A 13,128-nucleotide genomic window follows, 5' to 3' on the forward strand; every position below is an offset into this window, starting at 1 on the left:
GAGGTGTTAGCCAACCTATTAGGTGAGCGAACCTAATCATTTTGCAATATATAAGTATATCAGATCAACACAATGAACACCTTAAATTTGCCCAATGTAATATGCCAATTATATCTCAATAAAGCTGGGGAAAAAACTACAGTTACAGGCTTTCTCCTGGGACAACTTTCTGCTGAGAAACCTGAGGAGATATTTTTTCAAAAAAAACAAGAAAACAAGAAAAGTGTTGAGGAATGCAATTATCATCAAAAGTAAAGTAAAAATCTAATCAGATTAAAATCTTGCCTTTGATTTTTTTCCAACTTCCTTATTCCTCTCTTCTTTATTTTACTCACCTGACAAAACTCCAATCCCAGTTAAAACAAACTCTCCCTTCTGTCTCTCCTCCATCAAGCCCCGAACACAGACAGGGGAAAGTAAATGATGTTGGCTGCTTTCACTTAGAAGCCATGACCACTAACCTCAAGTGGTCTGAACCACCCTCCAGCAAACCTGCTGCATTTCCAAAACCCATTCACTCTCACAACCTTCTATACATTTTTTTCATGCTTGCTCTTCTTTCTCAAAAATTCTGGCATTTTCTTTTAAATCCTCACTTCGAGCAGATGTCCCTGGTGCCAAATTCATCGAAGAGCATAGATGCAACCAGAAGAGAATTTCCACAAGCTCCCACCCAGACCACCGACTGGTCTACACCTGTTCAAACAACCTGTGCTTCCCCTTCCTCACTATATGAATGAACTGTGAGCCCAAGGGCAACTTCTCCACGCATGCACTGGACCTGCCATCTCTCCCCAGGTCAAAGAGATTCCTCTAACAATTATTCCATCTTTTTTGCATTGTCAGTGTTTAGCCTTTCGTGCAATGGTTCTCCTCAGCATAAAAAGGATGCCTCATCATGGCGGGACCGGAATTTCTCCTTATGATTCTTCCTCCAATGACTTATGCCCCATTTCTCTGCTTCCATTTATAACCAAACTTCTGTATTTGCTGTCTCTAATTCCACTTCTCTCATTGTCTCCTGGACTCCCTGGAATCATGCTTTTACACTCCACAGAAACTTGCTTCATCCAGGAGACCAATAACTTCTACTTTGTTAAATCCAGTGGCCAGTCCCTGGCCCTCAGAAGCATCTCACAGCATTGATCATGTCTTCCTTTGATAGATTTTTGTTTCAAGTAGCTTCCAGAATAACAACCTCTCCTGGATTTCCTCCTATCTCACTGTCTACTCCGTGGTCTCACCTCCACTCTCACCTCCTCCCCTCTTACTCCTCCTTAGAGCAGTACTTCGAGTATATATCTTTGTGTCCTTTTCCTACTTATCTACACCCATTCCCTTGGTGATTTTACAAACATTTTCTGCAAAGGTCCAGGTAGAAAATATTTAAGGCTTTGAGGCCATGTGGTCTTGGTTGCAATTACTCACCACCTTTGGTATTGTAGCAGGGACGCAACCATAAACAATGTAAACAAATGGGCATGACTGTGTTTGAATAAAATGGCAACAGGCCAGAGTTGGTCCACAGGCTACAGTTTGCTAACCTGTGTCTTATGCATCTATATGTGGTAAAGACATAGATTTATCTATGGACCTGGACCTGCCATCTCTTGCCCTGAACTTCAATCTTGTATCTCCAGCACTTCCACCTAAAAATTTTTATACAAAGAGATATCTCAAAGTTGATGTGTCCAAAATGGAAATCCTAATCTTTCCTCTGATAGATTTCCATTATCCCCCACCATTGTTCCCCATTCTTGAAGTTGCTTAGGTCAAAACCCTTGATGTCACCTGACTCCACTCTTTTTCTTATGCTTCTCATCTTCCACCCACCTCATAAACCCAGTTGACTCTATCCAGACATCAGATCTTCTCAATAGGTCCCCCATCACTGCCTTTTCTCAAGCCACCATCTTCTCTTGCCCTGAATTATGACACGATTCCCCTACCTGGTCTTGTTTCTGCCCTTGCTTTCCTTCAGTTTATTTTCAACAGAATGGCCAACGTAATCTTTTAAGAACACAGATCTGAACATGTCACACCTCAGCTCAGGCTTTCCAATGTCTTCCTCATTCATTAAGAATAACAAAGTGCTAAATACCATCTGATATCATTTATATGTGGAATCTAAAATATGACATAAATGAACCTATCCACGAAACAGAAACAGACTACACACATAGAGAACAGACTTGTGATTGCCAAGGGAGAGAGGGTGGGAGAGGGAAGGATTTGGAGTTTGAGATTAGCACATGAAAACTATTACATATAGGATGGATAAACAACAAGGTCCTACTTATAGCACAGGGAACTATACCCAGTATCCTGTGATAAACCATAATGGAAAAGAATATGAAAAAGAATGTGTGTATATATATGTGTGTGTGTGTGTGTGTGTGTGTGTGTGTGTGTGTGTGTGTGTGTGTGTGTATAACTGAATCACTTTGCTGTACAGCAGAAATTAACATAACATTGTAAATCAACTATACTTCAATAAAAAAAAAAAAAAGAATAACAAAGTCCTTATGCAGACCCACAGGGCCTTCAGGTTCTGGTCACTGCTACCTTTAGATGTCATCTCCCACCCTAGCCCTGGCTTATTACAACCAGCCACAGTGGCCTTCCCCTTATGCCTCAAACAAGGCAATCTAGGTTCTGCCCTCAGGTCCTTTGCTCTGCCTAGGCTCAGACTTCTCTCCCTTCCTTCAAGTCTCTACTCAAACGTTACCCTACTAGAAATGACTTCCCTGTCTACCACAGCACCCAAGATATCTCAATCTTTCTCCTCTCTCTCTCTCTCTCTCCCTTTCTCTCTCTCTTTTTAAAAACTCTGCTTTATTTTTCTTTATAGCACTTATCACCATCTTACGTACTCTTTATTTGACTTGTTTGTTTGCCTCCTTGAACAAGGATGCTAACTTCCTGAAGGGAAGGATAACTCCTTGAAAAAAGGGATATTTGTCAGTTTTGTCCCCCATTTTATTTCCATAATCTAGAAAAGTACCTGACACAAAGTAGGTGCTCAATAAATATGGTCAGTTCTTGGGGCTCCTTAAGAAGAGTCAGCATACTCTTTGTGGTGAGAAGATGAGATATGACCTTGGTCATTGTATCCACCTTCGTTTTATTTCTATCCTCAGAGGATTTGCAGGACCACAAGTGACTCAGCCATTTCAACTAAGTAGGTAACCATATGTTCAACTAATAGGAAACTAACAAGATTTAAATAGAAGGGATATAAAAATCATTTTTTAAAAGTTTTTAGAAATTAGATAATAAAATCATGTTTAAAGAACTGAATCAACAGTTGTACAATGGAAATAGGCTTGGAAATCCAACCAATCTAAGTTCAAATCTTCTCTCTACCATTTCCTAACTTTGTGATTTTAGGCAAGTTATTTTGCATCTTAGAAACTAATTTCTTAGCTATAAATTACATTTAATAATATGTTAGTGTTGTTCAAGGACTAAATGAGATTAGGTATTGAAAGCTGCTACTGTACCAGAGCTTGGCTTATTTTGTTTTTTGGTTGGTTGGTTGGTTGGTTTTCCGTTTTCTTCCTTAGATTGGTTTTCTTTTGGGATTTGTATGTCAGCATTTTCTTACTGGGTTTTAGAAAAACAAAAACCATGAAACAAAACCACCTCCTATACCTTCATGGACCTGAGAATAGTGTGGTGAGTACGTGGGCTACTTCTCTATCATGTAATATTAATATTCAATTAAGTTGCCAAAGTTGTGGTCACCCTTCAAAAGCCAGTAAGCAATATTAGTCTTAGGACTATTGGCTTTTCTTCCCTGCTTCATGAGCATTCATAGAAACACCCAATGACACCACGTAGCAAATTGTTAAAATTACACTTAATAAAATATATCATACCATGTTGATGTAATTGACCATCTCAAACACCCTCTTTCTTATTTCCTCTTGATCTTGATTGTACTTTTTAAACTACAGACAAAATATAGACATTGATAGAAATGAATATAATTGGAAGGTAAAAAAAGCAATTTCACTTTATTTTACTTATTATAATTAATGATCAGTTATAAAAGTTAACATTTAAACATTAAAAACAAAGCACTTCCTTATTTCTCTACCTAATTTAAAGCAGTTTGGGAGAAGAGATGATGTTTTGTCCCCTGAAGTACTAGCTCAGTGTAAAGCTCTAAGGAGCTATTGCAGACATATTTTCAGTTAAATACCATGGTTTCCTAAGCTGTGGGGCACTAGTGCAAGGAATAGTCTACTTATTTCAAAAAATATGAGCAGTAAGTGAATTTAGTATAATAAGAGAGGTCAAAATTTTAGGGTCTGAACTAACTTACTTATATTATCATAACACAAAATTTTTCCTTTTGAGAGCACACATGTGGACTTCAGGTTTAGAATAATCAATATATAAAATGCATTCTTATAAAAGAAGATTAACAATGAATATTACCAAAAAATCATCTTTTTCAGAAAATTCTATCCATTAGTTTTTTTTTTTTTATTTACCACTCCCTGATGAGCATAAACTTTAATATACCAATGATTTAACTACTTAACAGAAGACAAAGTGACAAAGGAATTTAATTGGAAAATAAGTTTGGAGCTCTTAAGACAATGAGAAAGGAGCATTATAGTGCAAAAAAATCAGTCTATGCATATCATATTAGGTGTACATTCCTTAAAAGGTAAGATCATATCAGTCTAATTATATGTCATATTTCCTAGGTTCAAAACAATTTGTAAAAAAGAATAGCTCATACTCATTATTTTTAAAAGCTTATCCATTATTTAATATCTTGCATAATAAATTTATGTAGTATAGCATTTTAAAAGATACATTTATCTGATATAATTACCTCACCATTATCCAGGACCAAAAAATATTCTATGTATTTATTTTGTTCCCAAGGCTTCTGGTCTTTGGACTTCTATAATAAACATAAAAAAGAAGATTACTAAGACAACATCTTTCTCTGCAAGAGTCATTCTTAAATTTTAAATGTGTAATTTTGTAAGAGTTGGTTGGTCTGGGAATGAAGGAAGACAATATTACCATTTTGACTCTAGCTAACCATCCAGAATCATCTATAGACAAGGCTCAGAATGTCAGAGGTAGAAGAGACATTGGTGATATTCTAGTCTAGCCCCTTCATTTTTACCAAAGAGTGTAAAGGATTACACAACTGAGTGCTAAAAATAAAACCAAAGTCTTCATATTTTTTGAACGGTGGACTTTCTCCACTAGCCTGCTGTGAAATAGAGGCACGTTAACTTCAGCATCCTCCTGGGTTTTGTTTTGTTTTGGTTGCCTTTTATTCCTATCCCAGTGAATACACCCTCCTTTACCAATGGTGCAAAGCCCAGAGACACCACGGCACCCAGCCTGTCCTTTCTTCTCAGATAGTTCTTGATCTCCTTCCCACATTCCAAGCCTCCCTATTTTCAGTTTCTTCCTCTCCACAAAACGAAACAAAAACAAAAACCATGTTTCACAGTAGATTTTTTACTGACCTGGGTTCTTGAACTCTTTAATCAATACAAATTGATAAGAGGCCAGATGAGAGATTCAGACAAGGGTTAGAAGCATGAAGTAGGTAGCTACTTGTAACAGTCTGGCCTCTAAAGGCAAAGGCTGGAGATATACATTTGATGGTAATTAGCGCAGAGTTCCTATTTAAATAAGACATAGCACTGGATGAGATTACCTCGGAGGAATGTGTAGATAAAGTAAAGAATGGGACCCAGTATTGAGTTACATGAGGCCTCTAATATTTAGTGGTCCATCAGAGGCGGGATAACAGTGAGAGGAACTGAGAAGGAGTAGCAAAGCCAAACAGTAAGATGTCATGAGAGCGAGGTTATTTGCACACAGTTACCAAGGAATTGAGACAGAAAGACTAGAGGCCTGTACCAAGCTAAACCAGGAGATCAACATTCATAGGAACATATAGCTCAGAGTGATTTTCCTGGACCCTTAGATATCATACCGCTGGTAGAATTTAAACCCATAGCAAATTGAACCCAACAGAGATTCTATTTTATTCAAACCTATTCTGTCCAGTGCTTATGCATTCTGAGAACATGTATCAGTAGAAGAGATGATTGGATGTGAAGTGTATCCTAAAGAAAATTAAGGTAATAATGACAAAGTTTTTGTGTATATATTTTATAGTTTCAAACACAAGCAATATTCATTTTCCTTCTGTGACCAGAAGCTGAATTCCAGGTATGAAAGAATATTCTAAGTTCCTGTGGGAAGATCTGATATTTATTTTGCTCACTGCTATATCCCCAGCACCTATGGCAGTACTTTAAGAAAGATTTATTGAATAAATTCATTCATGGAGACAGCAGGGTATTTTATCTCAAAGCAGTAATAATACTTTACACCTTTGTTGTATGTTGTAGCATCGTGAAAGTTGTCTGCTTCTAGGAGGCCAGCATTATATCTATGCATCTTTTTAACCCTTGCACACAACATGTTGTTAATAATAGTTGATTCTTACACACTCATTAAATAAATCATCAATGCACAGTAAGGTTTTAATGTCTCTGTAACCTACTAGTTTCAACAATGACTGTAAAGTTTCAGTCAGTTGGAGCTACTAAGACTGGAGCCCTGAGCAGCCAGGATGAGATACATGAGAGCACTGCAAATAAAAAATAAAAGTAGGCATACCACAAGACTGGTGGCCGATGGGACTGCATTCTGATGAATTTCAGGTACCCATAACATGTCATCCATCCCACAGTTGCTGTTAGTCTTCTGTTCATCAGGATCGTGCTTGAAGAGTGCATGTTCCTGTTCATCCTGATTTGTGGGGCTTAAAGGTTCAATGAAGTACTTTTGATCTCCCTGACTGAAGTAACCCCTGAAAAACACAAGAATCTAAGCTTCCTAAAAATATTCCAGTTCTGAGCACTAACGACTTGTCGACTTCAAAAAATGACCAATGCCAAAGCATTCTAAGCTCATGGCAGTAAAATATAGTATAACATTATAGCTGAAGAGACCCTTAGAGATTACCTAAACTTATTTTCTCTATGAGGAAATTGGACTAGTTGGGGAGAAGTAACTACTGCAGTCATATAGCTAACCTGTGTCAGAACTGGTGCTAGAATGGAAAATTCCTGACTCTCAGTCAAGTGTCCTTCCGATTCTCATGCCTGGTCTGCTCTAAAGATACACCGACAATAAAAGAGACTTTGAAGTCTTATAGATAGGGTTAAACTTCTGGGTCTATCACTTATTATCCATGATACCATGGGAAAATGACTTAAACTCACATAGCCTCAGTTCTCCACCTCTAAAATGGGAATAATAATACCTACCTAATAGGATAGTTGTAAAGATTGAAGGAGATGATACGTAAGGCACATAATCAATGAATATTATCAATTTCTTCTCGATTCTCTCTGCTGAAGCCCTGAGCTAAGAGTCATTTAACCATGAATTAGGGAGCACCATTATTCATTAGACTTTGGAGCAAGGGCAGAAGGTAAAAGGAAAAGAGTCGTGGTCTCTCATCTCATGGAGCTTATATTCAAATAAGGAAGATGGATGTGGATCGAATAATCACATTTGATCCACAAATATATACAATTATATGATGTATATGTAATACATGCAATTATGGCAGATAATTACTAGGAAGAAAAAGTCTGAGAATATATAGAAGGGGGACTGGACTAAGCATACATGGAAGTAGAAGAGTGGATTGGGGAAATAAGTTAGGTGATTTATTGCAATAGTCTGCCTAAAGGATCATGGCAGTTTGGACTAGGATGTGGCAGTAGAGAGAGAATGTAGTGAATAATCTCAGGGAATATTTAGAACACATAATCAGTAGGGCTTGTTAAATGGATTGAAAATGCATATTTGAAAGGCAAGAAGTCATCAAGGAACCTAGGTTTCTGCATTAGATGGTTGGTTGACTATATCTTTTATTGAGTTAAGAAACACTGGAAAAACACCACATTAGGGAGAATATCATTAGTTTGATTTGGAGTATATTAAGATTGAGATTTCCTTAAGATATCCAGATATGGAGAGATATGGAGATATGGAAGAGGAAGTGAGATAATGAAGTCTGGGCATCAGAAGAGATATCTTACTGTAGACAAATACATGACAAGTCATTAACATCCCGAAAGAAATGGATGTCATAGGCATGGATTGGACACACTAGAGAGAGTTTAGAGTGAAGAGAGGTGCTCCCATTCCCTAAAGATTCTGACTCTAAAACTGGGACTCGAAAAACTATATTTTGAAAACAAGCAAACAATCAAAAACAACTCTGCAAGCAATTCAGAGGGGTAACTTACAAACTACTACCAAGAAAAGCCATGTTTCCTTCAAATTTCAAAATTTTTGAGCCCTTAGATTTCATACTCAACTATAGTATAATTTATTATATTTGAGATTCTTTAGGTAATTATACACACACATACACACCCATCATCACAGGTACATACAAACCATTATGAAGCCTTACCTTAGACCCCTACATGTGCTGATACTAGCATCAGAAAGTTTTTCATTAATGATGTGTCCTTGGTAGTAACAGTCATCCTAGAGAAAAGGGAAAAGCGGTTTGACAAAGGAAAAGTGTGCATGTATTTTAGACCCGCTACTAAATTTGAATTTGAAATCTTGAAACAAGATCTATAATGTTTTCAAATCATTTTATGCTGAACAACAGTCAATTAGAGATGTAAAAGAAAATTTTTTTTAATTTATTTTCTTTCTTTCTTTCTTTCTTTGGCTGCATCGGGTCTTAGTTGCAGCACACAGGATCATCGTTGAGGCATGCAGGATCTTTCATTGCGGCGTGCTGGCTTCTCTCTAGTTGTGGTGTATGGGCTCTCTAGTTGAGACACGCAAGCTCAGTAGTTGTGGCATGCAGGCTTAGTTGCCACACGGCATGTGGTATCTTAGTCCCCCGACCAGGGATCAAACGCTCATCCCCTGCATTGGAAGGTGGATTCTTTACCACTGGACCACCAGGGAAATCTCCCTAAAAAAAATTTTTTTAAAACAGCCTTTTGTGGTTAAAATCTTTACTATTTAGATAATGATCCCAAATGCTTAGGGGGCATTAACTAAACACTGTTGTAAATTTTGTTGTTGCAGAAGAAGGATAACAGGGATGAATACAGTCTGGGAAAAAATCAACTCACAGGTGTAAGTTTAAAACCTGAGCCCCCAAAACACCAGACATTCATTCTTTCCCTTGGCTAATTGCTCATTAAATTTTCCTAACACTGATGAGCTCTTTCCAACGAATGGATTATTCAGTTTGTGTTGTTATTTCTTGATTTATCCAAAGAGTGCCACCAGACTAACTAGATTAGTTTAACATCCCTGTATCCACTCGAAGCAAAATGCTCAGTCTTAGCACTTTTCCACATGGATGTACTTCAGTCAGATTCACCTTTCTACTTTGGAACAGGTGAGGTATTGGCCCACATAAACCTCTGTGCATTGCTATGGAAGAAGATGCTTGAAAAACTTCCTCGGAATAAATGGCAAGGATAAAACACTCCTCCTACCACTTCATCCTGTCTTCTTCTCTGAATAAGTGTCCAGAGTGGAAATTATTTAGGGAAAACATAGAATTCTACAATTCTACCATTGAGGAAATAGTCTTAAGTTTGAGAGACTACATGATCCTGAGAGGTGATTGGCACTGAGTAAGAACACCAGATACATTTAATTCTTTACTTTTCAAATGAAAATAAGAAGCTCTTTCTGCCCACTCTCCTATAAGGAGTCCTTAAAGGTGGTCAAGGAATACATTTGTTCTTGTCAAACTGTAAAAGTGTTAGAGGATCTATTAAGAAATTACTACTGTTTCTGTTGTGTAAATAAGTTCATTTCTATCATTTTTTTTTACATTCCACATATAAGTGATATCATATGATAATTGTATTTCCCTGTCTGACTTACTTCACTTAGTATGATAATCTCTAGGTCCATCCATGTTGCTGCAAATGTGATTTTTTCATTCATTTTTATGACTGAGTAATATTCCATAGTATATAAGTACCACATCTTATATACACTACTATATATAAAATAGATAATCAATCAACAAGGACCTACTGTATAGCACAGGGAACTCTACTCAGTATTCCATAATAAGCTATATGGGAAAAGAATCTGGAAAAGAACAGATATATGTATATGTATAACTGAATCACTTTGCTGTACACCTGAAACTGACACAATATTGTAAATCAACAATACTCCAATTTAAAATAAAAGTTAAAAAAAAGAAATTACTACTGCTGAAAAAAACATCGTTGCTATAACACCATTTCACTTTCACTAATTGGCAATGACACTGCCTCTGAGTGTGTGGGTCACATGTCAATTAGCAATGAATTTAGGATACTCTGTCTTACCATGATCTGTGGGCTCGTGGTGACCTCCTTTCCAGTGGAATTATAATATGTTTCCGTGTAGCCTGGTGCAAGGAGACCCCTGGGGGTGGGGGGAAAATGTCATGTTTACTCATACTAATTGCAAAGTCCAGTGATCAAAGTGAGAGCTTTCCCTGGGTGTGGAGAAAAGTTTTATCTCTTAGCCCTTCAGGACAAATCCAAGCGTGAAAGGGATGCTTAAACTGGAGAGAGTGGGAAGGGCAGGGACATTCCTGAGTAGTGTGGAACAATGTCTGTTGCCTCATCAGACTCTGCATGTTTGTCTGAGGAGAGATTTGAGGAAGAAATAGAACTGAGTAGGGCAAAGTTGATAAAAATGACTGAAAAGAGCAATGTTCTTCCCCACAGCTAAGGATGACTGCCTTTTTCACCCAGTCCTTGTCAGTTACCAGTAACTGTTAACAGTTGCAGCAGTGGAAAGTGTATTGAAAATTGACTTGCACTTGGTAGTTTGGGCTCTTTCAGCATTCTCACTGAGCTTCTTAAAGATCTTTCAATTATCCACCAGCAAATAGGAGTCTGAATATATTTTTAAAAGAGGCAGGGCAAGGAAAAAAGGAAGTAACTAATATGTATTCTGTACCATCTCTATCCTGGCCGCTGGGATAGACCTATTACACATATCATTTAATCATTTCAACAATCCTACCAGATAAATATTACTCTCCCTATTTTGCAGATGAGATTAAACAGTTCAAGTGGCAAAGAATCCTATCCAGATTTGCCTGAATTCAAAGCCTGTACTATTTCCATTGTACCACACTGTTTCCAAACTCTCGACAGTTGTGACTTTTTGCAAAAGGTGATAGTCTATTTGAGGGGAAAAAAAAAATCTCATTGCCCTATATTGAACAATTTAGGGATTAAAAAAGCTTGAAAGCATAGAATTAGGAAAAAACTACTTTGGATATAGTCTAGATATAGGATGATCAAGATCTGGGTGAGAGCTGAGGTAGTGAAATTTGAAAAAGAATGTTGAATTTCAATGAACCGAATGAAGAGAATGAAGGAATACAGGAAAATGTAATGTATGAGAAAATGGAGGGTTAGTTGTTGGCTGGGTAGAAAGAGCATTGGCGTTGCAATCAGGGGACCCTGATTCAGTTTTTACCACTGACTTGTTTTTTGGCTCTAGAGTTTATTTAACTTATGTATGTCTTGTTTTTCTGATGAAAATAGTTGCAAAATTTTTTAATATCTAATCTTTCAGTGTTAAAATAACAAAATGCAGTGATGCATGGGGGAGACTTAAAAATCTATGTGCTGTTTCATAGAAGTTGATAAAATATACGTCTGCTTGCACCTCATTCATTGTGTTTTATGACTTCAACTAGCAGAATACTAGTAAACTGTTACCTTACTCAGTGTCTCTACTACTTCAGTACGAACAAATAGTCGCGGAAGCCCTTGGGTCAGTTGAGAGTAAAAGGTGATTAGCCAAGGTTTGTGGGAGTCATAAGTAGTAACAGACTCAATTGTCACATACTTGCCACATGCTAACTGGCTGTTGGTGAGGACAGTATCAGAAGTAAAGACTCTTACTTGTTTTTCTTCAAGTAAAGCACTGCGATTTTTCCATTAACTGTCATTTCATACTTCAATTCAGTTTCAAATTTTTCCTGCAAAAATGCACAAACACTTACTGGTGATTAAAAACATACACACACAGATTCATTTGGCTATGTCCATCTGTCTCATCATTAGAAAGCAATGCCTGCTTTTCTTTAACAGTGGTCTCTATAATTCCAAATGTCTGCTTCTGTCTCTTTTAACAAGTCAAACAACTGCCAACTGAATAGACAAATTATCTGAGACCTTTATACAAACCCATCTATCCATCCAGCCAGCCTCACATTCTACAAAGACGATGTGAGTGCGGGTTATATGCCAGGCACTGTTAAGTTCTGGAAACTGGCCTCTGAGCAGGAAAAATCGGTGCTGACTGTCAGAATGCTTATAATATTGTGGAAAGACAGACAATAAACGTGAGTTATATGATAAGGGGTGTGAATCTGGAAGCAGGGTAGGATGTCTAACATCTTAAGGGCAGGGAAAGGCTTTCTTGAGGAAGGAACATGTAAGCTGAGATATGAATTAGCCAGGTGACACAGGGTGGGGAAGTTATTTGAGAAGAAGTACTACTATGCACACAGACCCAAAGACCTGCAAGCCTCTCAACTGATGATTTTTGGTCTAGAGGTCTTCTCAAGGCTACATGGAGGGCAGAATATGGACAAAATAACAGGAATCTGTACCCCAAGGCAGGAAGAAGTCATCAGGAAGAAAACATAGTCTCGGGTGTTCAGAAAGAGAAAAAAATGTCACTTCTAGTAAACTGTGTGGAAAAGGAGAACTATTTTAAGTTTAGATTTATATATACAGGAGGAGATAGAGAGGTCTATACAGAAGAATTTTAAAGAAGATGTTATCAGGTACTGAATTCTGACTTTGTTCTATAAAACAAGGTTATTAGCCATGGTGACACGTAATATCTACCAATTCACTGGGAAGTACCAGGACATTGTCGTTATTAAAGAGATCCAATATGGCAGAACAAATGTGATAGAGCACCGGTTATTATGGACTCAGTGATGCTTCCGCTGCTGTGTTACACCTAAGGTCAAGCTTTCTTGTCTACTCCCTCTCCTGAAGGAGAGAAAAGGACCTGAGCTCATCCAGGGACAAT

The 13,128-nt window shown here is 37.5% G+C and overlaps 1 protein-coding gene and 1 long non-coding RNA gene across 2 annotated transcripts in view; one reads left to right on the forward strand and one right to left on the reverse strand.

Moving 5' to 3' along the window:
- Positions 1-13,128, forward strand: part of LOC309633708 — a 275,637-nt gene that overhangs the window by 249,501 nt on the left and 13,008 nt on the right. The gene's annotated exons all lie outside the window — the stretch shown is intronic.
- The window catches only part of ADAM28 (ADAM metallopeptidase domain 28), a 60,406-nt gene that overhangs the window by 34,776 nt on the left and 12,502 nt on the right, over positions 1-13,128 (reverse strand). Inside the window, exons 3-8 of the mRNA XM_082402776.1 lie at positions 11,985-12,061; positions 10,404-10,482; positions 8,492-8,568; positions 6,676-6,868; positions 4,853-4,924; positions 3,882-3,953 (exon numbers count right to left, since the gene is read on the reverse strand). Of these exons, the coding sequence (XP_082258902.1) occupies positions 3,882-3,953; positions 4,853-4,924; positions 6,676-6,868; positions 8,492-8,568; positions 10,404-10,482; positions 11,985-12,061 (570 nt within the window). The remainder of the gene's footprint in view (positions 1-3,881; positions 3,954-4,852; positions 4,925-6,675; positions 6,869-8,491; positions 8,569-10,403; positions 10,483-11,984; positions 12,062-13,128) is intronic.

This window comes from Balaenoptera borealis, assembly GCF_965194805.1.
Source record: "Balaenoptera borealis genome assembly, chromosome: 8".
NCBI classification, from domain to species: domain Eukaryota; kingdom Metazoa; phylum Chordata; class Mammalia; order Artiodactyla; family Balaenopteridae; genus Balaenoptera; species Balaenoptera borealis.